This window comes from Juglans regia, chromosome 2, assembly GCF_001411555.2.
Source record: "Juglans regia cultivar Chandler chromosome 2, Walnut 2.0, whole genome shotgun sequence".
In the NCBI taxonomy this organism is placed as follows: Eukaryota; Viridiplantae; Streptophyta; class Magnoliopsida; order Fagales; family Juglandaceae; genus Juglans; species Juglans regia.
The window spans coordinates 6,951,153-6,977,858 of record NC_049902.1 but is presented as its reverse complement, the minus strand read 5'-3'; the positions used below and the strand labels follow the sequence as shown (position 1 = coordinate 6,977,858).

The 26,706-nt window shown below is 34.5% G+C and overlaps 3 protein-coding genes and 1 long non-coding RNA gene across 7 annotated transcripts; 2 read left to right on the top strand and 2 right to left on the bottom strand.

Annotated features, from left to right (window-relative positions):
* Positions 1 to 341: 341 nt before the first annotated feature.
* Positions 342 to 9,929, bottom strand: LOC109020159 (cyclic nucleotide-gated ion channel 1-like). Of its 3 annotated transcripts, XM_035687561.1 has the most exons (9): positions 9,681 to 9,929; positions 8,804 to 8,831; positions 8,678 to 8,748; positions 7,870 to 8,347; positions 7,537 to 7,743; positions 7,136 to 7,410; positions 2,711 to 2,822; positions 1,804 to 2,073; positions 342 to 1,211 (listed from the first exon to the last, which is right to left on the bottom strand). In XM_035687561.1, exons 3-9 carry the CDS (start codon positions 8,716 to 8,718, stop codon positions 720 to 722), a joined length of 1,875 nt encoding a protein of 624 aa, XP_035543454.1. In that variant the 5' UTR covers positions 8,719 to 8,748; positions 8,804 to 8,831; positions 9,681 to 9,929; the 3' UTR covers positions 342 to 719. The 3 variants fall into 3 exon arrangements, with proteins under 3 accessions (XP_035543454.1, XP_035543453.1, XP_035543455.1); XM_035687560.1 differs by having other exon boundaries at positions 8,678 to 8,831; XM_035687562.1 differs by lacking the exon at positions 7,136 to 7,410 and having other exon boundaries at positions 7,621 to 7,743; positions 7,928 to 8,347; positions 8,678 to 8,831.
* Positions 9,930 to 10,970: 1,041 nt separating this feature from the next.
* On the top strand, positions 10,971 to 12,550 carry LOC108995458 (pentatricopeptide repeat-containing protein At1g59720, chloroplastic/mitochondrial-like). Its single transcript, XM_018971034.2, has one exon. The coding sequence runs from the start codon at positions 10,980 to 10,982 to the stop codon at positions 12,546 to 12,548; it is 1,569 nt and encodes a 522-aa protein (XP_018826579.1). The 5' UTR covers positions 10,971 to 10,979; the 3' UTR covers positions 12,549 to 12,550.
* LOC108995459 (2-hydroxy-palmitic acid dioxygenase MPO1-like) lies at positions 12,537 to 16,730 on the bottom strand. The gene is made up of 4 exons (XM_018971035.2): positions 16,192 to 16,730; positions 13,121 to 13,183; positions 12,965 to 13,036; positions 12,537 to 12,880 (listed from the first exon to the last, which is right to left on the bottom strand). Exons 1-4 carry the CDS (start codon positions 16,540 to 16,542, stop codon positions 12,764 to 12,766), a joined length of 603 nt encoding a protein of 200 aa, XP_018826580.1. The 5' UTR covers positions 16,543 to 16,730; the 3' UTR covers positions 12,537 to 12,763.
* Positions 16,731 to 20,678: 3,948 nt separating this feature from the next.
* LOC108995461 lies at positions 20,679 to 22,603 on the top strand. 2 transcript variants are annotated; one of them, XR_001996860.2, is made up of 4 exons: positions 20,679 to 20,999; positions 21,085 to 21,166; positions 22,225 to 22,374; positions 22,570 to 22,603. It is a non-coding gene; the product is annotated as an uncharacterized LOC108995461 (long non-coding RNA). The 2 variants fall into 2 exon arrangements; XR_001996859.2 differs by having other exon boundaries at positions 22,225 to 22,595.
* Positions 22,604 to 26,706: the final 4,103 nt, after the last annotated feature.

The following is a 26,706-nucleotide window of genomic DNA, read 5'->3' as shown; positions in this document are numbered from 1 at the left end:
CCCACTTGGATCTTCACCACTAAAAGTTGGGAAATCAAGTCTTGTCGCACGTGGAGGAGGCTCACCCCCATGCTCTACACTTACCGCCTGCTGGCCCCCCGATGAGTCCCCATGAGTCCAGTCACTATTCTTCCGCTGCAGCTCAACAGTGAGGGAAGCCAACTGATACATCACCAAATCAGATTGCCTCTTCAAGGCCAACATCTCCATTTCCAAGGTCTTAAACTATGATTCAGTGGACTGCTTCAGCAATGATAGACCCTCCTGGAGCTGATTCAAATGAGTTCCTTTAGCCATTATATGAGATTTGTAATGCAATTCACTAGGGATCGAATCTCTGGTACCACTTGTAACACTAGTTTTGGATTGTGTAATTGATAAAGATAAATACAGGAGATGAGCGAATGGGTGCTCAGCTTCGAGGGTGGGTTCCTCCAAGAAATCAGAGAGATAGAGAGAATAGGAAAATATGAATATGCATAGGTCTGACATAACAAACCCGGCTGCAGGAATACAAGGATATAGCCTCTGCGAACGGAAACTATAATAAAGCTACAGATTGTGACTAAACATTAAATGAAAGATACTCATATAATGGACTCGCAAGCCCATGGGCTCAGCCCATTATTATTCAGCTACAACTTCAGAACCTAGCACAGCCCCCGTGCTACTGCACAAGTCCCGTTTATTCCTTCCTGGCCCAAGGCCCAGACGATGCCCTAATCTACCAAATCCCCTTCTTCGATTTCACTTCTCAAGTGTTCATGCCTCTGAAGTGCCGTGTAATAACTTTCAAGATTACCTTCAACTGGAGTGTTTTTTTGGACAGCTTCGCTTTTAACAGTATCTACTTCCTGCACCTTGGGAACTAGAGTCCTCAAGACGTTGGCCAATAGAGCAAAGGCTTCAACTTTGTTATGGGTTTTGATTGTTTCTGTAGATATTGGGAGCTCAGATAGGTTGGGTGCGGAGGAGCCATTAAAACCCCATGTTAGAAGTTGTTCTCCAATGAAGTCACCTTTCCCAATGCTCCTCCTCAAAGCTGTTTCCCCACTTCTGAATTTCAACGCATATCCTTGTGTCAGGAAGAGCATCCGGTCAAGGGGTTCTCCCTGCCGAACAATATAGCTATCCTCATTGTAGTACACTTGTTTGAGCTCGTCGCAGATTAAATGCAACTGCTTTTCACTTTTTTCTTGAAACATTGGCACCTAGCTTGCAAACAATCGAGAATAAAATTGAAAATTAAATTATAAAAAATCATTATATGTTGGTGAGTGGAAATTCAATTTCAAGAACTAAAATGACATGATTATGATGGTCAAGGCACTTCTAATATCTATCACCGATACTGTTGTACTCTCTTCAGTGCAAAGAATGCCAATGATCATGTACATGGATGATAAAATGGAGTTCAGACAAGATTAAAACAGCTAGTTAACAGAAGCATCAGCTACAAGCAAATACATAATATTTTCCCATTGTCGTTAACGGATTTGATAAAGGCAAAGAAGGATGAGACGTGCAATTGACTTTAAATGATATGGGATTTGAGAACAATCAATATGCATTTTCTGTCATGTTTGTCAACCATAAAATGATAAAAGAGGAAACTTTTCTATAGAGTTTCATATTCCAAACAATATTGCCTATCCATTTATAATACATACAATCCTACGCATTCTCAACTTCTCATTTTCTTTCAACCTTTCTTCCACAAAATTAAAATAATTCTTAAATTGAACAGCTTTTTTGCTCTCTAAAAAGAAAGGAAGTACAAGGAGAAAATGTTGAGAGACTCACTTTCTTTAGCTGGGGCAAGCAAAGATGGCGCCTAATCTCTGTACTAAGATGTTTGGGAAGATGAGGGAATGGATTCTCAGTATCAATATCTTCCTTTTTTCCCAGTTTTTGTCTTATACAGGACATGATCTCTTTCTTCATATGATCAGGAAGTTGGTTTTTAGAGATCCATTCCTCTGCCTTCTTTTCTTTAGCTTTCATCCTTGCTTTATCATCCTTATCCATATAAGTGAGCTCCAACTTCCTATTTTTCTTCAAATGCATATACATCTGTTACATAGCAAGTTTAGTTCACCAAATTAGTCTTCCTGATAAGTTACTATTTGTCCCAAACACTAAAGTTGATAAAATATATATATATATATATATTAATTAATGAATTTTGTAAACAAAACAAATCAAATCTACAAGACAGAAAGTTTCAACTCTTAAAAAAATTAGCACCCATTGGAAAGGGAAGGACGTTAAACTTGTTCGCTAGTTCATGCCTAAACCTCCTTGCACATCAAGCAATAGCTTTGGTGTAGAAATCCAAGCATCAACACACAACTGCAATGCGAAGATAGCATGTAATCCCAGCCATGATTTGTTGAAGTAAATTCAGCAACCTTATATTGAGAGAACTTATCATGGTCATTGAAAGGATTCTGCTAACCTATACTTCATTATCAGCATTCATAGGTGGAGTATACTTGTAAATTAAATAGTTAGGCTATGGACCTTTCTGGCATTATTTAAAATAATGTCAAAACCTTTCATCAATGCCTTTTCCTATTCATCACCCATAATTTTGTATTAAAACAAGATTAATAAACACTTATGTTTATTAGAAATTATATCTCTAACACCAGGTCACATGATTGTATAAATAAGGGCCGGAAGCTCGGAAAAGATGTTGAGCACAAACCTGCACATTTCCAATGAAGTACAAACACAGAAGCAAGCCCAAGATTGTAACAAAAATTGCAAAAACGTTTTCCCATTCATAAGGACTTGTCTGAAGGTTTTGACCAAGAGAACTGCAAAATTTGAACGTCTATGAGATAGTAATATCAGAAGCTATTACTTCTTATTAGTAATAATTTAAACAAAAAGCACCACAAAAGGCATAATCCAGGTACAATGAGATGCGTATACGAAAGTATCTACCTAGAAATATTGAAGGATACGAGAAAATAATAGAAATTAATCCATCCATCAAAGTCTATAGCAGCTGTCTAAAGGTGATTGTTAAAAGAAAGTCTTGAGCTCTTTCATAGTTTGTTCGCGGTCTTCAAAAATTGTATCATTCATATACCTTCAAATATATCATTATAAGGCATGTAGGAATCATTTACTAGATTGCTGAAATTTGTCTTCTACCACCTAATCCTCTCCAGGAGTAAACAAAAAAAGGCTGCTATCTTTCTGGACATCACAAAGGCCAAACCAATGGAGCAAAAAGCATTCTACAAAGCACTAGCAACCTCACATGGTGATCCACAGACTTCCCACTGCTCTTACACATGGCAACACCGCTCAATTACAGTCTGACTTTTCCTCAGATTATTTATGATGAATATCCTTCCTAAAGAGGCATTCCAAGCAAAAAACACAGCTATTGGGGAAGGAATCCAAGAAGAGATGGTCAAAGAAGAAAAATGAGAAAAATAATTATTCATTTGGAAGTTGCTTCAAGTGTGGGAAGAAAGGGAATTAAGGCCGGATGTTCTGGTAAAGGGAAGCCAAAGGAACATAGGAGATCATGATGATTTTCCCAGAAGTGAAATAGGAAGTTAAATATCAAATGCCTAGTCGATTGATGCTACACCAATGAGACACAGAACCAGAAGTGCATGAATATATTTCAAGGAGAAGCAAGCTGACAAGTGCAGAGCCGAAATGATCAATAAAACATATTCTGATTCATTGGGGAAGGCACGTGTAAATTTCCTTCAAATGAGTGTAATTATATAAGGGGATGTATGATTGTTTCCCGTATTCATAGAGATTTAATATCATTTATTGTATTTGGTCAGAAAGCATACAAAGTTGAGTTCAAGTCCAGAGCAGCAATAATTAGTAAGTGTGGTGTAATAGTGAAATGTGTGAGTGTCCCTGATAGGTACCCGCAGAATATTGATAATAACACAATAAAGAACCTATTTCATTTTATTCATCATGTCAATCAACAGTTTTTATTTGTGGCATGTAAGATTGGGTCACATAATTAAATAAAATGATAAGAATGTACAAGAGTAGACTTATTCCATTAGTGGGTTGTGATAATTTATTCCTATGTAAACCGTGTACTGTCAAATGGAAAATGACCAGTAAATCATTTAGTAAACCTGGCAGTCATCATATTTGCTTGAAATAATCCACTTAGAATAAAGATATGTACAGAAATGAAATAATTTAGACACATCTAAGACAATTAATAGAAGTAAAGAATATAATGTCAAAGTAGAAACCCAAATGGGCAAGTCCATTAGAAATTTGAATAATGATTGGGGTCTTGAATAAGACGCTTTGGATGGTTTCTTGCAAGGTAAATGAAATAAGACATGTTTACTCTATGCATTATAAATTCCAGAGAAAAGAGATTGTAGGAAAAGAAATCAAACTCTTCAATGTGACAAGGTCCATGAAGGCATATGCTTTATCTCCATATCCACTTTTGGGAGAAGCTTTATTGTCTAGAGCATATATATTACATAGAGTCAAGAACAAAGCCAAACCCTTAATACCCTATAAACATTGCCCAAGCTAGAAACCAGATTGATGTAAACTCGGGGTATGCAATTGTAAGGCACAAGTACTTATTTTGAATATAAACTATGGGAATGCAGGTTTATAGGATCTGTGAAAAAATTAGAGTTGATAACAGTTTCATAACACTGAACAAGGATCGATAGAAAGAAGGGATGTTGTCCACTTTGAAGATACCAATCTGGTGACTCCCATAGATTTGATTGGGTTATTGGGCAACCCTGAAATTAAAAACCTATTCCAACAGGTTTTTGACACCATACAAATAGAAAAATTAAGCTAAAAATAGTGAAAGCAAAATGAAATCCATTGAGAACAAAATTTCCAATTCATATGTTGAGACAAAATGAACCTAAGGTGATGTTTGGATGTTAAGATTTGATAAGTTTTTAATGAATGGGGAAGAAATGAAGTTGAGATGAAAGTTTTATGGGTTTTTGTGAAAGTGTGGGTCCTACCTAAAATTAAAAGAATGTACTTTTAATAATATTTGTTAAAGTGTGAGATGAAAGTATTATATTAAAATAATATATTTTTATTCAAAAAGTAAAAAAGGTTGAGATGAGTAGTTCTGTATGTTTGGGAAGAAGTTGAGAAAAAGATTTTATTGTAGATGAAAAACTACTCTACTGTAGATCAAAATTATTCCCATCCAAACATGCCATTAGGTGATTAATGTTCAAAGATCATTATGCACTTAATACAGCCATGGAAAATTTCGAGAATGATCCTAAAAACTTTCCTTAGAAAATTAATAATTTATAGCAGTAACGTCAATCGATGGCTAAAGGCCATGAAACATGAAGTTTCAAGATACGATGAAAAGGCATCTTAGGATCCAGAAATGAGAGAAAAGGGTGAGGCCAACTATGTTCTTGGTAAAAGAATTTATGTAGATAGAAGTTCAAGATTATTATGTATGTATAAAGAAAAATATCTGCATAAGATGCTCAAGAGGCTTAACATGAAAAATCACTGTTTTATAACACACTTTTCTTCAGAGAACGAAGTCCGAGTAAGGATATGTGCCCAAAAACGCAAGAAATATCAAATGTCCCCTACCACAACCAGTGAACAGCCTCATGTGTATGCTATGACAAGTACAAAACCTGATATTTTCCATGCAATAGGATCTACGCAGATATCAATCCAATCCTAGAAAAGAACATTGATAGCCAGCAAAGCAAACACTGAGATATTTGCAAGGCGCCAAGTTTATGAAATTAAATTGTTGGATTCAATGATCTTGAGTTGGTTGGTCACAATGATGCTGACTTTGCAGGAAATGTAGATGACTGAATATGTACAAGCGGAAAACATTCATTTTTCATTAAATGATTGTTTCTTGGTTGAGGAAGAAATAAAGTTGTAATCAATGTTCACAAGGGTAGTTGAGTACATTATATGCAGCACAGCAGCAAGTAATGTGGCTGGACACCCGTTTTGAAGACAAAATGGGATTAGTTATGCAGAGCAAATTGATCAATGTGTTTTGTGATAACAAGTCCAAATAAAAAGTGAAGCACAGAGCTCTAAATGAAGATATAGTGGAGGGGGGTGAAATTAAAGTCAAGTTTGTCCCCACGACCAAGATAGTGGTGGCTATATCATGATCAGGGACTGCCTTTGGCTAAATTCATAGAGGATACAGCTTACTTTTATGGGATCAAAAGTACTTGGATGAGATAGCTGTATGGTTAAAGAGCATAAATCGGAAGGGTTCAAAGATGTCTGGATGAATTATATTATGTGATCCCACCTAACAGACATAATTGATCAAGTAAAGACAAGAGACATTGATGAGAAACAGATATGCACCATAATGTAAACTTATAATATTTTTGCATGGATAGTGTTAAGTTGCCAATAAGGTGTGTCGAGGATTACCTCGGGAAGAATGGCATTAGAGGAAGTACTTGATAAAACATTTGGTCCAGGCTAATACATGAATTATGTGTTTGACTAAAGTTATCAATGGAGGCATGGGTGCGAACTATGTTCCCAGCCACGAGGATTTGATTTCATTCAATGTATATAGTGAGATAAAGTCACCCTTTACATGTTTTCGAATAAGTGACAAAAGCATGCACACATGTGTCATGTTACAATCTGAAGTCAATCTGCAGGTTTGATACATGATACATGAGAGTTAGCATAAGGCAAACTATGGTGATTGATATTATAGTCTACTCAAGTAGGAGATGAAGGTGTGTGTGGTGATCACACCATACACTTGAGAGGAGGTTTACCAATTTCAATATGTGAAAGAGATGCAACTGCTTGAAAGAACATCACTACATGCCTACATCTATATAAATATGCAGTGGATGGGGCATTTTGGCATTAAAAAAAATTCTGTGTGGAATCAATACAACCGAGAATATCACCATTAAATTCCATTCCTTCAGAAACCTATCAATCAATTTCATATTTCAACAAATGCTCAAGAACAACAAAACCTCTTAACAAAGAGTGTTGGAATTTACAATTGCATTACATGTTTATCGAGACAAATACACTAATAAAGAAACAATTGGGAAATAATTCGATATTGAAAGACAGAGATCTGACATGGGCAAACCTCAAATTTCGAACGCCCCAACATGAACAGAACAGACACTTTTGAAGAAAAGGTGACGCTTTTACGGATTGAAGGGCTTCACGGAATATTCCAAAGTCAAAGGCTGTTGAATCTGGTGTTTTTACAGGGCACCATTCCTTTTTAAATATGTGATTTCCATCATCGTGGTCACAGAAAAAAGAACTTGGGTTGCATCCCTTATTACGTTTACAGGCTACGTGCCAGCAATCCATCAGTCGTTGAATGGATAAAAAGTACCAAAATGCACCCAACACCTAATATAACATCAGATCTCCAAAAGATCAATAAATTATGAAGAAGTCGCCAAAAAAATGAAAATTAAGAAATGCAAGACAGTGTTAGAATAGGGGAATACGTATTTTAATGACAATCAAACTTACATAACTGGCAAAGAGGTACAGATAAAAATAATTTCCAGCATTCAACCATGATACAGCTTTAAATATGGTGGTACTCTTGTCAACCTTACTCCATACTCGGAAGATTCGTAAAACTCTCGGCACATACTGAAAGAGAACGACAGTGCCCAGGAATATTTTCCAATATGTCTGACTTCCCATATCTGAAAATATAATTGGAACTGCCACCTGGAGGAATTACTTCTCACATTCAGATTAAACTTCCTTGATATGTTTTGTATTGCAATTAAAACTGAGAAAACATGTACATAAGCAAAACAACTTAGAAGCTAGCAGATCAAAAGTGTCCCTTACCTGTGGAGCTGGAAGAATAGCGAGAATGTCAATTAGGAAGTATCGGGAAAACAAGTACCTCTTTGCTATTGGCCAAGCATCTTTAACTAAATTTGTTTGTCCATGTTGTTGATCAGGAGAATCCTCGTTTGTAAAAGGACAAATAAATCGCAAAATAATATCTGAAAGAGAGATGAAGTCCAGAACCGATCGCAAACAAGTAGCTGTGATCTTTAATCTGTTATCTAAAGTAAGGCACGTTCTGTCTTCATTGATCACAGGAAGGTAAAAGAACAAAGGGTCCACTGATACTGCAATCAGACAAGATAGGAGAAATATCAAATCCCAAGTTCGAATGAACCTCCCTTGTGGGTCGATATTACACTTCCGAATGAGCCACCTCACTGGGTTACTATCCCTTTTTGTGGCTGTTTTCTTTTCTTCTGAATCGGCTTCAGTTTCTCCATTCTCGGGTATTTGTGCCTCAATATCCACGTACCTGAGCAAAATATAAGAATCAAGTTAAAAAGACTTTTTATTGATATACAAAATACAAAATCCCGTGACAGAAGCTAAAAGAACTGCCATGTGAACTATTTTGTTGGATTAATGAAAGTTTATACCTTTTTTAAAGATTCTTATATGAAACGAAGTGGCTACATTTTTCAAAAATAAATGTTAAAAAGCATGCTAACTACGAACTACATCGAAAAACAAGTAGCACCAATTTACAAATAATCATATCAGTTTTGAGGCGAGTATATAAACAGAGATACGTTAGCTACAATTGGAAAAGAAAAATGAGAAGACAAAAGCAGATGCTAACTACGGCGTCTCATTCTCTTGCCAAGTCAGACTGCGTTGCCTCATGATCGATGTACACTCTTATGAAGCTTGTCGATGATGATACAATGTACAGTATGTACTGAGTAAGGATTCCAAGCTCCAAGCTATTTGCAAACCCCTCGAGCCTTTTTCATCACCTGCATTTTTTTTTTTTTTTATAGCTTCTTTATCTGGGTGTCAAGAACTTGATGAAAACTCAACTGAGAACTGGATGAAGGCAGAGAGGAATAGAAACAGAGAGAAAAGTGAAAATGTATTGAACTGAACGTAATGAATGAATATATATACAAAGTTCTGCACTGTATTTATACTAGAATAGGAACTTAAAAACAGAGTAACAGAATTAACAGAATATTAATTCTTCTTCTCTAGTTTGACGTTTTCTTCTTTTGACTTTAACTCCATATTTTCAATATGTGAAGCTATACCCCAACACTGGGCATGAAGATAAATACTATCTTACCCGCTTTAGAACTGAATAGAAGAAATCTAAACGACAGAAACCCACAAACACTTTCTCAGATCGAATTTGAGCGACTAAAGTTACAAAATTTAATTAAATTTCATTGTCATGGATTTCTAGAATGAGCAGTCTGGCAATGAACAATTATAGCATTCCCAGGTTCTTAATACCGTAAAGTGGACCATTAACATGAGAAGTCTAACCCCTGAAGTCGTTCTTAAATATAAATATATATATATATATGTCTACTCAAGCACCTAAAAATGGTAAAAATTCATTTTGCATCCCAAAGAATTCTTTGTCAAAATTACACCATAAACAACAAAAATTCCTAATTTGAACCCCAAAGTGCCATATTTTCTCAACTAGCTCACCTGGGTCAAACCAAGGCACTCAAACGGTACGGTGCAGGAAGTGACTGATCTAATAGAAATAGTAAAAACCAAAGACAATAACAACAAACAATAAAAAATGAGGGATGGGGGTGGGAGGGAAGTAGCGCTAAAGGAAGGTGATTACAAACCTTTGTTGCAGTAACTCAGAACGGTCGGCTTGGTCTGGAGTTTACGACCAGCAAATTAGAAAGGTGGAGGCTGTTCTGAACTTTTGCTGCATTATGGCAATAGTACGGCAGTTGGTATTCAAGACTCAAGAGTGTGTGCGTCTGTATACGCATACGCATATAAAAACCCCTTCTTTTTGTTTTCTTTGCGTTTACTTGGAGATGGAAATCATTTGGAGCTCTCTCTGTCTCTGTCTCTCTCTCTCTCCCTCGTCAAGATGGAGATACTTTTTTTTTTTTTTCAATCAAGATTGAGTATACTCAAGTCTCAAACGTACTATAAATTTAATTCTGCATAATTTTTTATTCTTTTATAAAAGGATACTTATTTTTAAAATTATAAATATAGCACACAAAACCCGTAAAAACGAGGGAAAAAATTAAGAATCATACAAGCTTAATAAATTTATATTGATTGCAAAACACATTTGCTTATCTTTCTATGTTATCTATATTAATTATTGTACATTTTCAAAGAGCAGTGATACGATATAATTTTTTTTATTTATAATTCTTTATATAATTATATTTTTAATTGAGGATATTTCAATAAAATAATGTTATTTTTAAAGTTATTTTATAAAATTATCCCCTCATTTAAAACGTGATTATATAAAAAAAATTATGAAAAAATTACTGTATGTAAGCCCAATGGTGGATAACCGCTACTTAAACATTTGACATTCATTGTTTCAATTTACAAAAATGGAAGATATAATAATACTTTGAAGATACACTTCCCATCTACCTTAATTATTTTAAGTTTTACTAATTGGGCTTTCATACCGTCATCACGAAATATTATTCACATTGTATAATGTAATTTGTAAAAGTGAGACGCCTATATATTTATTTGCTACAATTAATTATACAATAAATTAGGAGTGCTACCCATATAATATGTGGCAGGGTGGACTCACCCCCGCACCATGGGGACAAAGGGTTTTCAGCCTCGCCTTCTATTAGGGGTGGGTTTGAAGAGAAAATATAAATATCAATCTATTGTGCACAGCAGCCGCCGCACACTCAATGTATTGAGTGGAAAAAAAAAAAAAAAATTTACCTGTAGTGTGCTGCGGCTTCCAGCTGATGGACAGCACAGCTCAGGTTTGAAACCACATATGTTGAACCCAATAGTCTATTGTGTCTATAAATTATTTTTTAATATAAGACGATTGGTTTCATGGCAAATGCCAAAAACCAATATAGTATATAGTATATAGTATAATTGGGTAGTTGTGTGCCGCATGGTTCGTTACGATGACCGTTAACTGCCTAAAATCAAACTCTCTTTCTTTCCGACTCCGAGCCAAGGAAATGGCTTCTCTACTGTTTCCATTGTCTTTCTCAAAGCTCAATCTCTCTTCTTTGTCTACCAATTCTGCCACTGCCTGTAGAAAGGAGCAAAGCCTTATGTCCCTTTTCAAGCAGTGTTCCACCTTGAAAGATTTGAAGCAAGTTCATGCCCATGTAATCCAAACTGGCTTTAATCAATACCTCTATGTCATCGGCAAAATAATCGTTTTTTGTGCGGTTTCAGAGCATGGAGAGATGGATTACGCGGTTTCGGTGTTCAATGGGATTGAAAACCCAGATGGGTTTCTATGGAATACGATGATTAGGGGGCTTGGGAAGACTAATCAGCCAGAGAGGGCTTTTGAGTTCTATAAGAGAATGCAAAAACGAGGAGAGGTGGCAGACAATTTCACGTTCTCTTTCTTGCTCAAGTTTTGTGGGCAACTGGGGTCGGTCATGTTGGGAAAACAGATACATTGCGATACTATGAAACAAGGCCTGGAATCTCATGTCTTTGTGAGGAACACACTGATTCATATGTATGGCATGTTGAAGGATTCCGAAACTGCACGTAGACTGTTTGAAGAAATATCCATGCCTGATGTAGTGGCTTGGAATACTGTCATTGACTGTCATGTCTATTGCGGGAAGTTCAAGGAGGCACTTGACCTGTTCTTGCGGATGCTGCAATGTGGCATAGATCCCGATGAGGCTACATTGGTTGTCACCCTCTCAGGGTGTTCTGGATTGGGTGCGTTAGATTTTGGGAGGTGGGTTCATTCCTGCATTAAGGGTAGTGACCTTAGCAAGATTGTTTCGGTATCTAATTCACTAATTGACATGTATGCTAAATGTGGAGCAGTTGAAGAAGCATATGAAATATTCAATAACATGAAAATAAAGGACATAGTATCATGGAACACAATGATTATAGGTCTCGCAGCACACGGCCATGCAGATGAGGCATTGGCAGTTTTCTCAAAAATGTTGGAAGAGAAAATTGAGACACCAGATGAAGTTACTTTCATGGGAGTTTTGTCTGCTTGTAGCCATGGAGGAATGATTGATTATGCAAGAAGATATTTTGATGTTATGAGCAAAGATTACCGCATCCAACCCTCAATAAAGCATTACGGCTGCATGGTGGATGCATTAGGACGAGCTGGGTTTGTGGAGGAGGCTTACGAGTTGATAAGGAGTATGCCAATAGAATGCAATGCCATTGTATGGAGGACATTGCTGGCTGCATGTGGGGTGCATGGATATGTTGTACTTGGGGAGAAGGTGAGGAACCATCTATTGGAGTTAGAACCAGGTCATAGCAGTGATTATGTCCTCCTTGCAAACATGTATGCTAGTTTAGGTCAATGGAGTGAGATGACAGGAGTGCGAAAAGCAATGCAAGACAGGGGAGTTCAGAAAACTGAGCCTGGTAATAGTTTCATTGGTCTTCATGGCAGAACCAGGTTAGAGATGAAGACTGAAGATGGTTACAAAGATAAGAATACTACATGTACCCAGTGGCTTCAATAATACAAGAAATATAGTTTTCTTACCTTATTTTTGTCCATTTTGTTACCTTATATTTTCCACTTGGAATAACTTTTATTTATTTGTTGTTTAGACATACATTCCAAGGGACAAAAGTACACAGTTATTTATAATTACATCAGAAACTGCAGACTATTATATTGGTAAAAAACCATTCGTCTCGTCCTTTACAAAGTAGCCATTGCAAAAGCATGGGCTTAGGAAAGTTTCTTTTGTTTCTTGCTGTTCCATTCTTTTAGATCAGCATCAATCTTTGCTTTCACACTTGCACGGAACCCTGGATAGGGTTCATATCCAAGAAATTTCTGAAGAACCTGCAAACCAACAAGAACACCATATCCAATTCATTTTTAGGAAATCAGAAAATCATTCGTGAAATGAGGATTAGAAATAGATACCTCGAGCAATACAAAAAAAGGAGCCATTAGGAAAGCTTGAACAAGATTGTCCAGAAGAGCTGGTGCTCGTCTCTGCAAACAAAAGAGATATTTAAGGGCTACGTCCAAGATGATAGGAAAAAATAAACAATACATCATGCTTTAGAAAGCAATCACCTCAAACACCCCATGTCCTATAAACTGTCCAGACCAACAGAGCAACTGAGCTGCTAGAACAACCTGGATAGTTAATTTCCAAAACAGTTAAAATTCAATACGTCCAACAATAAGTGAAGGAATTGTAAAAACGTGGATGAATTCTACTTTTAACAATCCTAAAGGGATGAATTTAGGTAGGAAGTCTTTCTCATAAGCAATTAATGAGAAACATATTTCATTCTGATCAGTACTATTTCTAAAGGAAAGAAAGAATTCAATTTCCACCAACTGGCCCGTTCAATTCTCACAATTTAAAAACTAAAAGTAATTCTCAAGGGAACACACAACTCGATAGTTCAACACACTGGGCTCTACTCCCACAGAGAAAAGGAAAGGAAGAAAGAAGAGCCACAAAAAGGCACTAGAAGATTCATCCCTAGTCTTTATCTTCCAGGTTTGAAGAGAAACAGAAGCATGAGTTTGTCATGATGCAACCGAGTATTTTCAAAAAACAAATATGGGAAAAATTTCCCAAGACTGAAAAGGATGTGCGCTCAACCCGTCACCAAGTAGAACTTGCCAAAACTGCTTTAAATTCAAAATTAGTGATATATATATATATATAATTGTTCAATGTTTGTTCAAATTTTTGTTTTAAAGTGGGAGTTTGATTAAGAAGCCTTCTCTATATGTCTCCTTTTCACACAGTTCATTTGTGTGCTCCGGCTGTTTTCTGCAATAAAGATCTTTTCCTTATTTGTTCACAGCATTTGCTCCAAATCTAAACCTCAATATCAGGAATCAATCATGCGTTATGGATAAATGTCAATAGGTATCTGGTTATTACATAACCAAAAACAAAATACTAGACATAACCCGGATGGACTTCACGATGTGACAAAGGTATCCCAATGCAACATCTTCTTTTGAATATGAAAATGCACCAATCAGTTCTAGATGAAATAAAAGTTCACTGTAGGAATGACTTTCTTAACTATTTCAATATAAGGCCACTAGAGCCTCCCAAAAGATTCTGATATTAGAAGATTCTTACAAACAAACAATCATATAGATTGGTAATATAATTCTACTCGGAAACTTGGTTTCTTCAAGGAGGGTAAAGTGAAGTATCCTAACTTGTTTCCATGTCTGTGTCTTGAATTTAGGATGAACAGAAGGATAACTCCATTATCGATTAATATTCCTACCAATAACAAAAAATTAAAAAAATAAATAAATAAAAAGTGGGGCGGGATGGTAAGACATCTTAGCTGGTAAAAAAACTCCAAAATTGGTCAATTTTTTTTTTATTAATATAACACTGCAGCATGCAGCTTTTAGTAAAAGAAGACTCGGTGGTCACAGAAAGCTTCAGAATTGCTTTCAATCATCTATTCGATGCTTTCATTTGTATGCTCATGTCGTATGCCTTCTCCAATGACTAGTCAAGCCATTGCATAACTTTGGCCATAGCCTTCCAGACAACCGCCAATATTTTATTATGCAACTCTTAAAAAGTGACAATATAATGGTAAGTTCAGAAAACCTTACTTGAGGTGAAATGGCAAAGAGGAATAAACATATTTCCCAATAAAGCAAGTTAGTACGTAAAATATTTCCTGTATTACTTCTATGGTCTACTAAAAGACATCTATTACATATCCCTATGAGCACAGAGAAGAGCACATTATCTTACACAAGAAACTTGCTTATGAAACACATCAGACAAATAAGCGACACTGAGTGACAGAAATGAGATTGATAAATATATTGCATGCGCTATGAGCCAATAGCAAGCTTAGTTAAGACATCCTATAAACATGAAAGAGAATTTTGTGGGGGAAAAGAAAGAAAATGAAAAATGTAGAATGTCACTGGATTGATCTTGTACTGCTCCATGGGAGAATGAAAAACACGGAGATTAGTTATTATTCTTTGTCTTTGCATTCTTCATCAAAGCAATGATTCTACAGTCTGATAAAGATTAATTATCTAAATCGAGATTAATGTGCAACTGTTAGGAAAGAGCTGTAATTAATAGATCATAAATGGAGGGGCACCACATTTCTACGTAAGTAAAAAAGAAGACCATAATGGCATGGAGATTTGTGGGAGGGACAGGGGTGGAAGTCAGAGAGAGAGAGATAAGGAAGTTACCACTGGGGCCACAAAGGATTATCTAAATATCTTATTTTCTGTCAAGAAGCTCCAATTGCATCACAGAGATTACAAAAAAAAAATCATTTTCTTCCTTACACTTGTAGCAAGTGCTATCGTTTTCATTTTTTATTTCAATAATTTCTGCGATAATATGAATTATTACTTGAGAGCCATCACCAAAACTAATCCTGAGGAGTTTTAGGATTCTTCGGAAGGGTGGGTTTGAGATTTTTCAATCACATATGTGCCTCCCATGCTCCTAACACTCCTATTTTTAATTATAAACTAGTAGCTTAAATTGCTCTGTGAAACTAAGAATTTAGCCATTCCCATAGGACCCCACATCAGGGCAATCAACAAATGAGTTGCACGGAAAAACCAAGATCTGCATCCATACTAGCACAGATCATTCCAACAATAAATAATTCGCGACAACTAAATATTGAAAGATAAGACATTTGGTTGACCATGCTTCAAACAACAGAAAGATAGAGATCATTTCAAACCAATATTGGGTCCTGCTAGAACTAAATGCGAAGCCCAGAATAAAGCCACTAGTACCCGGTCAATGTAAATAGTCCAAATTCAAAAATTTTGTCTGAGGCACTAGCCTTAAAGAGTATACCTAGCCATCTTCTCAACAAAGCGCAAGCACACAAACCACATCTCATAAGTTCCAACCCCATGGTAGATATAAATAAATATGAAAAGGTAAGCAGAGTAAAGGAAACGAGCATCATGCAAGACCGGAACAAACAGAACCCACCTGGAATTAATTATGCTCTGTTTGGAAGCTGAGAAAACCAGGAAAACCTTTTAGTTCTTTTAATATCACATTCTATGCCCCCCAAAAACTGAAACTTTTTACTACCCACAGAGAATTGAATCCTTTTTCTCAGCAACAGAACGGAATTAAGGAAAACAATTACCTTCCACGCCAGAGAGAATCCAAGACGATCAGCAACGAAACTAGCTCCAACCCAACAGGCAAAACACAGCAAAGCGGCCAAAGAACCAGCTCTCTTATCAAAAGCCACATAGATTAAGGAATAGATCAGAGTGGACAAGAAACCAAAATTCAAAACCAGGAACCCAGACGGAAAAATATCAATTTGAGAGGAGGGAGTATAAAGAGCTGGCGTGAAGTGCAACAGCATAAGAATCGTGAAGACGATTGGCCACACGAAGAGAGTGTGGATCAAAATGTTGATTGGGTTGCTGTGGTACGCCCCATAGAAGGCAAAGTGCCTCTCAAGATCCAACAATCCTATTCTGCCCATGAATCGTTTTTTCTTGGGAATTAGTGAGGTTTTAGGTTATGAACATAAAGATTTTCTCGTCGACTGTGGTTTGGGGAAATAACAAGGAACGAAGTGGGTATAAAACGGGAGGATAAGAAGATGGAATAGCCGAAAACCAGAGCCTAGAGCACGTTGGGTTGGGCGTTGCCTTTTACCTTCTAGACTACCATTTTTTTTCTTTTTTTCATTTTCCTTTTTTTCTTTTTTGTCATCATATATAATATATATATATATATATATATATATATATATATATATATATATATTTCCCTCTTTTCGGTCAAAAGTTAGAACGGTCGGTTGCTTGAGCCGTGAGGTATCAATCATACAAATTACAAAGTATTTTCATACGGTTGATTTGTAGTTCAACTAAACATAAGCCACAGTTTGGATTTAAATTTATTTTAATTCATTTTATTTTATAATTATAATTTTTTTAAATTTTTACATAAAATATAAAAAAATTCAAATTTTTTAAATATCAAAATAATAATATTATTAAAAAATAATATTATAACAATACTTTATTCAATTTATTTAAAACCATCTCAACTCATTTATTAATACAAACGGAGCCTAAAGCCATGTTTGGATAATGAATTGAGTTGAGATTAGTTGAATTTTTTTTTATTAATAGTAATAAATTGAGATAATGAAGTGAGTTTTACAGAGTGTATTTAAGATAAAATTAAATGTATTTAGATATTAAGATGAGTTTAAATATATTTATGAAAAATTGAAAAAAATTATGAATTCTGCATGTAAAGAAGTTTTGAGTTGATATGAGTTTAGTAATTTGATAATTAAATGTTTGAATATTAGATTGGACTTACAATTAGACTAGATATTAATCTCAATTCAATCAAAGTGACAAACAGATTTAATAATTTTTTATTATTATTAGGACGAGATTATGGATATAATTAATGATTTGTACGTTTTGCAGAAAAGTATAATGCACTGAAAATAAAAGAAATGTACATATTTAATATGTTATTTTGGTTTTGCAAATATCATTCATTCCATAAATTTAAAAGAAATACAAACATTGTGCTAGATTGACTTTAATACCATATCTATCAACTCACATTGACCTAAGTATTGATGCATGTTGCAAATAAATCGAGTAGAGTCGAGTTGAAATCGAATAAGGACATTCAAACTCAATTAGCATATTTATTCTTTTGAACTCGACTTGAACTCAATCGAATATCTTTATTTGAACTCAATTCATTAATCATTTATGTTGTTCGAATTTAACTTGAGTTCGACTATAAATAAATAAAAGACTTGAACTTGACTAAAAATAAACAAATGACTCGAGCTCGAGTAGGTCGAGCTCGGACTCAATTTTCTTTTTTAATTTCTTAATCTTATCTTTTGATTAATAAAAAGATTTTAAATTTTACAAAAAATCTCTAACTGCTAATGACTTAACTATTCAATCAAATAGTTTTGATTAAAAAATTCTTATAGTATAACTTTTTATAAAATAACTGATAGTTGTAAATTAAAATTAATAATACATAAGATAATTGTACTAAACTAAACTATTTAATACATATATATATAAATAATATAATAAGTCAAAAGTTCTAATTTTATGATGTATTATTATACAAATGATCACGTACACATTTTGGGAATATAATATATATTAAATAAGGAAAATTATAAATAAATTAATAATATATAATTAAGTATATAAACTATAACTGACATGTAATAAATATAACACATATATATATAACATATATTACAAGTTTCAAAATGAGTTTAAAGGAGTCAAGTTGAGTTTATATGAATTTTGTTCACAAGTTTAAACCGAGTCAAATAGAGTTTATACGAATTTTGTTTGTTTAATGTTTGAACTAATGTTAGTGTTTATGAATATCTCATTTATTAAATAAATTGGATTCGAACTAATACGAAAAGTATTTTATCCCATTTCATTTAATCATTATAATTTTTTTAAAATTTCACACAAAATATAATAAATAATTTAACTTTCTTAAATTTCAAATTAATAATAATAATATTAAAAAATAATATTACAATAATATTTAATTTAATTTTTAATTTTTTTTTAATTTATTTTACCTCAACTCATTATTCAAATCTCTCGCTAAACTCAAACTGTTTACGGACTACTCTATTCATTTGCAGCCAATATCAAATCAATAAAGTATATGAAGCATGAAGGAATGGCAGTTGTCATATAGCATAACCATTTTCTAATATAAATAGATTAATTTTAAGTAAGTGTTTGATCTCTGGCCTCTCACGATGTGTACGACAAAAATGTTGTTAACGTGTAAACCGATGTATGGTTTGGGCCAAAGGGTTGGCCGATGCCTCCTCGCTTGTAACGATATATCTTTTGCATTTTTTTTTTTTTTTTTAAGCTTTTGAGTTTTTCTTTCTTCTGTCTGTCTCTTTCCCTATATGTGGGGGTTGAGATAAAATGAATTTAAATAAAAATTAAAAATTAAATAAATTATTATTAAAATATTATTTTTTAATATTATTATTATTTTAAAATTTGATAAATTTAAATTATTTTATATATTTTATATAATAATTTAAAAAAATTATAATAATAAAATGAGATGTAATAAAATATTTTTATTATTCAAATAAGTTTAGTTTATGTAAATTAATAAAATGTCGAAAATATTTTTCGAGAGTAAAATATATTAATCTCTCAAAGACGCGTGTTGACAAAATCCATGGATGTGTACGCACACAGGAATGTGAAAGGCCGCAATTAATCTCTGGATTTGTTCCATTTTCTAAGTTATCTTTCTCATTGTTCATATTGACAATGACAACGATTCACTTTAGCACTATTTTCCTACAATTAATTATATATATAATTGCTTAAAAACGAAGATCATGATAATTGAAGGGGTAGGTGAGGATTGATATGTATTTATTTCATTTAAGAAATTAAATATCACTTGTTATATAATAAATAATTTTTTTTTTTTTTAAATCTTAAAATAAAAATAATCTTAAAATATTATATTTTAATAATATTTTATTTAATTTTTAATAATGATGTAAATCGAAATATTAATATCATCAGGAATTCTCATTCCTATAGTTTCATAAAAAACAATTAACCCTTTGTCATTGTGCTTAATAGCATTTTGAATGATTTCTTTTGTTTCAGCTGTGAAATGTTTATCCCTCCAATGTCGAAGCATTCCAGAAAAACTAGCAGTTAAAATAGTAACTATCTCAAATTGTTTGAGATTGTTATTAATATAAGCGTAGACATTTTACTCATGGTATTGAAGATCTCTTGTTCAAATAATCTATCAATATTTTATTCATAAATTTTGTCAGAAGAAACAGAAAACTAGGTTTGAAAAACTCTTTTTTCAAATTGTAAATCAGAAAGTGTAGGTCTGAGATACTAGTTCTTTGTCAGACTCATTAGTTTGAGTCATTTTGAATAAAATCTGGCGATCTCAAGTTTTCTTAAATCAATATCTTGAAAATTCTTTTCAAGAAAAACAAAATCTTTAACGGTAGAAGAATCACTATCATACGATTCTTTAGTAGAAAATCTGAAACAACAACTTCTTTACCATTGTTATTTAAAGCATTAGTAGATAGTTGCTCTTTCTTAATATTAGCAAGTATTTTAGGTTTTTCTACATTTTCTTCCATACGATCTAACTGTTGTCCTATAACATAGAAAGTTTGGTTAACAAAATTATTTTTTCCAATAATCTCTTTTGTCTCCATTATAATAGTAGCATTTGGATCAATATTGAATATATTGAGGGGAGAAGCTTTTACCTCAGTTCCTGTAACACATTGAGCATATATTTTTTTATTTGAAGCTTATAATTAAGTCATTTAGTTATTATTATTATTATTATTATTATTATTTTATTAATATTAAGGTTTTATTTATTGATTATTATTATATATATATTTTATCAAAATCTGTATTAAGTCTTATAGGATGTAAACACTAGACTGCGGCTCTAGTGATTTACCAGATTTTCCTAGTCAATTTTATCTACACCGAAACTCATTTCAAATTCAAATAAACTACTCTACGCTTCATGTCACCCACTTTGTTATCCCTCTATTTTCGGTGATCAGACCGAGTCTTCCTCCTGCAAACTTCCTAAAGTACTCTGAGTTGGACACGTACAAGTCAGTTTCCATCTATTTATCTCCTCTCCGTCTGTAATTTCAATCACAGAAAAGCCTCAGGCAACAACCCAACTGCCCTCCACCTTACTCAGAACCAACGTTCATTCACTGACTTTCATACTTCATTCTGCTCCTTTGTTTCTTGGTGGACACTACATAAATTGATTTTCTCTTCTCTCAATTTTTTCACCAAAAACAGAGGCCTCCCTCAGTGCTCTTCACCCGCTAGCCACTGCCACTGCTCTTCATCTTTTCTGTGGGTAAGCCATGTTCGATCTCTCTCTGCGATTGATCTTATGTCTCTCTCTCCACTAATAGTAACAAAACAAAAAAAAAATCTCTCAGAACTCATCACCTCGCACAGAAATTTGCTGCTGATTTCTTTCCATCACCCCAGGTTCACCACCACGCGATTTCATCTCTTTCGGTGAGTTCTAAAACTCCCCTGTGCTGCACAGCTCTATCACTTTTTCTTACTTTCTAGTTGGTAATGTCTAGTAGGTTTTCTTACTTTCCGTAGAGTACTTTCATATTTGTTGTTCTTACCAAATTGCCCTTAAGACCCTTGTCTGTTTGACTTGTAGTTCTCCTATAGTATATAACGAATGTTTATTTTGAGATTATTACACATACAGCCTTAGTGTTTAAGAAATGGCTAAATTGTTTATGGACTGACTATTTTTATGTGGACTCTTATCTACGAGCTTAAGTCTTATTTGTTACAAAGATTAACAAGTTATTTTTAAATTAGACTGGACTTCATATTTTAAGTTAGGCTTAGTTTAATTAAATAAGTATGTTAACCCATTAATCTATATTTTATAAAAAATATTAGAAATTATTTATATTATTAAATATTAAATTTTTTAACTAGATTTCGGTAGTAAATACTAAATGGCTTAATTATATAATGAGTCTTATGAAACAAATTTTCATTAATATCTAATACATTTAAATACAATGCGATTGCTTACTAAATTAAAATATGTTATTAGTATATAAATAATTTAAGATATAAGCATTCATTGATTTTATGTTAAACAAAATATTTATTCATTATTTTCTACAGTATGAATTTAAATTAAGTGGGATATTAGGGCATGTTTTTCTAGAAAGATTTAGTGAAGTTTTATATTTTGTATACGTAATAGTTTGCGAGGCGAGTTTTTGGAATTAGTGAGAGGTAAGTATTTTGATCATAAATTAAGATCATCACAGTAGAACTTATATAGATTATTATTAGCGCCAGTTCTTTGACAGCTATTTTTATGTACCACTCATGTCATATGTAAACATGTCATCCAACATAGCATACGACCATGTCATTTCGCATTATGTTCAGATTCAGAAATTATTATTATGTATGTATTATGTCATGCATCACATGTGCATATGACACGTAAGCTATCTTAAGTTCAAGTGTAAGATAAGATCAGATTAGTTAATCAGATGGTCATTTAGATGCATGGTATCAATGCAATTCAGTTTCAGGGAGGATGTGCAAGACACGAACTCAAGCGGGTCCACCATAGTATGCCAGAATATCATCAGCAGCTCCCCTCGTGGACGCAGGATGTGGGGCTAGTGCACAACCTAGCACATAGGGTTAAATGTGTTGGCCAGTCAGATAAATCAGTTAAGTCAGATCAGTTAGTTAATTCAGATAAATCAGTCATGCATAACATAAACATCAGTAGGACAATCATGAATTTAAGCTATTTGCTTGAAAACTTTTATGAAAACTTTATGTTTATTATGTTTACGTTATGATAGATTTCTTGTTAAGTTTTTGACTTATATTAGTTTATTTCATATCTTTTAACCACCCAGGTAAGGATGATGAACACGAGCAGGCAGGGTAGAATTAGAATGAGCAGTTGATTTAGTTTCAGACTTTCTAGAATAAAACTATTTTTATGATATAAATTTATTCAGTTTATTCATTTAAGTTTTTTTGGAAGACATTTTATTAAACAAATCTTTTATGAAATAAATGCTAATTTCATGTTATTAAATATGATATCTCTAGCCGGATTTTTTTTATGAAAAATATATGACACTCATTGCCTACGAGAATGGGGTGTTACAATTCTCTTATGAGAAATAATAATTGTCTCAAAGGAGGGTGGCTATATTTAACCACTTTTTTGCCTTCTTCTTTGACAAAACTAGTTTTAACAACATTTAAACTATATTTAGAAATAAAATGATTTTGAAGAAAATCAAAGAAAACTATATGCTTTTTGAGGAGCATATATTTTTTCTTTCCATTTTCTTTTAACGATAATTTTTCAGAATTAGAAAAAGTAACAAGATAAGTTTTTCACTTTTTTTTTTTATCAGTAAAAAGTAATTTTCATTAATATGAATGAAAATAGGCATGTCCTATGTACATAGGGAGTATACAATAGAAAGTACCTAAATACATTCTTAAAAAGCTAAATTCGAGCTAAGAACTCCTATATACTATTTCCATTAAGAACAATCGCTGAAAACCATAAGAGTAAAGTGTGCAGAAAAAAATTCTAAAACTCCTTCATTGTTCGCTCCCTATCTTCAAAGCATCGTGCATTCATTTCTATCCAAATACATTACATAATGCACAACGGGATCATCTTCCAAGCTGCTGCTACCTGAGAACAACCTTGTTGACCCTTCCAACAAGCAAATAAGTCAACCACCTTTGCCGGCATAACCCACGCAACATTGACCAAGCAAGCAGGTTAACTACCTTTGTCGGCATAACCCACGCAACAGTGACCCTACTAAATATCTCATTCCACAACTCTCTCGTCACCTCACAATGCAATAGTAGATGGTCCACTAATTCTCCATGTTTTTTGCACAAATAACACCAATCCATCATAATGAGGCCCATCTTCCGCAAATTATCCGTGGTTAGAATTTTTCCAAATGCAGCAGTCCACACAAAAAAAGCCACTTTGGAAGGTAAGCATGACCTCCAAACACTTTTCCACGGAAAATGTACATTACCTTGTGATGCCAAAATCTTATAATATATCTTGACTGAGAACTTCTTATTCCCTTTGCACCTCCATTGTAACCTATCGTCCTGTGCCGTTAATCTTTCTGAAGAGTATATCAAGCTAAAAAATTCTGAAATAGTATACAACTCTCAATCATGGTTAGCTCGAGTGAATAAGATATTCCACTAATAAGAGTCTTGGGCAAACACAAGCAGATCCGCTATCGAAGCCTCCCTATCAGCCACGATGTTATAGAGAGCTGGGAATGCCCTCTCCAAAGAACACTCTCCACACCAAACATCCTGCCAAAACTTGATGCGAGTGCCTTGTCCGACCACACATCTAATATTATTTTTAAAGCATTGCCATCCCCCCTTATATATCTCCACAAACCCACACCATACCCCCCTCACTTTATTAGTGCACCAACCCCCCAAGCACCTCCATGTCTAGAGTCTACAACTTTCTTCTATAAAAACTCACCTTCTTCTTGATACCTCTATAGCCACTTCCCCAAAAGTGCTTTATTGAAAGTTCTCAAATTGCACACACCCAAACCTCCACTCGAAACTGGGGAGCAAACTTTATTCAAATTAACAAGATGTAATTTGGTTTCTTCCCCCAGACCACCCCACAAGAAAGCCCGGAATAACTTCTTGATTCGATGCGCTACCCTCGCCGGCAACATGAATAGAGATAGGAAATAGGTTTGGAGGTTAGATAAAGTGCTAGTGATCAATGTGAGTTGCCCTCCCTTCGATAGATACAATCGTTTCCACCCAGCCAACCATTTCTCCACTCTCTCAATAATCCCTTCCCATATACCTCTATCTTCGAAAGTGGCCCTTAATGGAAGATCCAAATATTTCATAGACAAAGAACCCACTTCACACCCCCAACGTTTCTGCTAGTGTACTGATATGGGGCACCACACCCACCGCCACCATCTCAGATTTGTCCAAGTTTACCTTGACACCTATCACGGCCTCGAAGCACAACAAGAGTGCTTGTATGGCTTGGATTTGACCCACCTCCGCTTCACAAAAGAGCAGTGTATCATCTGCAAATAAAGGATGTGAGATCATGACAGAGCCATAAGTACCATTGTCTGTCGAAAAACCCACTATATAGCCTCCATCTACAACTGCCTTCACCATCCAGCCTAATGCCTCCATAACAATTACGAATAGAAATGGAGACAACGCGTCCCCTTGCCTCAATCCGTGGGAACTATTAAAGAAACCCACTGGAGTACCATTAACTAACACTGAGAAATGCACAGTAGTTATGCAATATCGAATCCATGAAATCCATTTGTTACCGAAATCACATCTCCCAAGTAAGTAAAGGAGAAAATCCAAATTTACATGATCATAGGCTTTCTCCATGTCAAGCTTACATAATATGCTTAATTTACCCTCCTTTAACCTCTGATCCAAACACTCATTGGCAATAAGAATTGAATCAAGTATCTGCCTCCCTGAACGAAGGCATTTTAAGGCTTCGAAATGATTTGCTCCATTACCACACTTAATCAATTAGCCAGAACCTTCGAGATAATTTTGTAAACCCCACTCACTAGGCTAATGGGACATAAATCATCAACTTCCAACACACTTTGTTTCTTCGGAACAAGGGCTATGAATGTCGCATTGAAGCACTTTTCAAATTTTTGGAAAGCATGAAATCCAATAAAGACCAGCATAATATCACATTTCAAAATCTTCCAACAATGTTGGAAAAACCCCATTGAAAACCCATCCAGCCCAGGTGCTTTGTTTTTGGCCATGCTTCTAATGACCTTATGCACCTTATCTTCTTCAAACGGTCTTTCCAACCAGCTCGGACTCTGCATATCAATGGACTCAAAAGGCAAACCATCGAGCTTTGGCCTCTAACAAGTCGGTTCCATGAGTAGATTCTCATAGTTGTTCACAATATGGTTTTCTAAATTAGGGGGGAAGAGAGAACTTGATTACCTGCTTTAAGAGTCTCAATAATGTTATTGCGCCTATGAGAATTGGTCACTCTATGAAAAAATTTCATACATTTATCCCCTTCTTTTAGCCAAAAAGTCCTGAATTTTTGGCGCTACGATGTTTCCTCCATCAACAAGACCATCTCCAATTCAGTCACCACCACACTCTTCCTCAATAATGCCTCTTCAGAGGCGTTTCCCATCAACAACTGTTCCTCCAAGTCCTGAAACTCCTCCCAAAGCATAGTCTTCTGGTTGTCAATATTGTCAAAAACTTCCAAGTTCCACCTCCTTAGATCTTGCTTTAAAGCCTTAAGCTTACCTGCAAGGATGAAACTATGGGTACCAGAGAACTGGTAAAAAGACTACCAGGTACGAACTTTCTTAGCAAAACTATCCACTGCTAACCACATATTTTCGAACTTGAAATACTGGCGACCCCTATTAATGCCTTCACAATCTAACATAATAGGAAAATGATCCGAGCAACACCGGGCCAGCCTCTTTTGATACAACTCCGAATAGTGGGTTTCCCAAGAAGGAGAAACAATAAACCTATTCAGTCTCGACCACCCCTTACTATTGGACCATGTGAACTCACCCCCAGCAAGGGGAAGATCCATTAGATCCAAATCAAACATGAACTCGAAAAACTCCTCCATGGCTATTGAGTGGCGAATATTCCCTGATCGCTCGCATGGAAAACATTATAAGTTTTTCTCTTATCATGGTTTCCAGTAGAACTATATTCTTTAAACAAATAAATGAAATCAATTTCAAAAGCTCTATTTATCACAGTAAGTTGGTTGTAATGAATAGACACAATCATATCCGAAGCTGTAGGAGATAAAAATGAAGCATCATTTTCTTCTTTATTAGCTTCTTCCTTTACGGTTTTTCCTTTAGATGTTTCGGCATCCTTGGTAGTATAATAAGCATAAGTAACCTAAGAGGAGTTAGAAACTCCTTTCAGTTTTAAGTAAGGATTAGCAGGATGAGCTA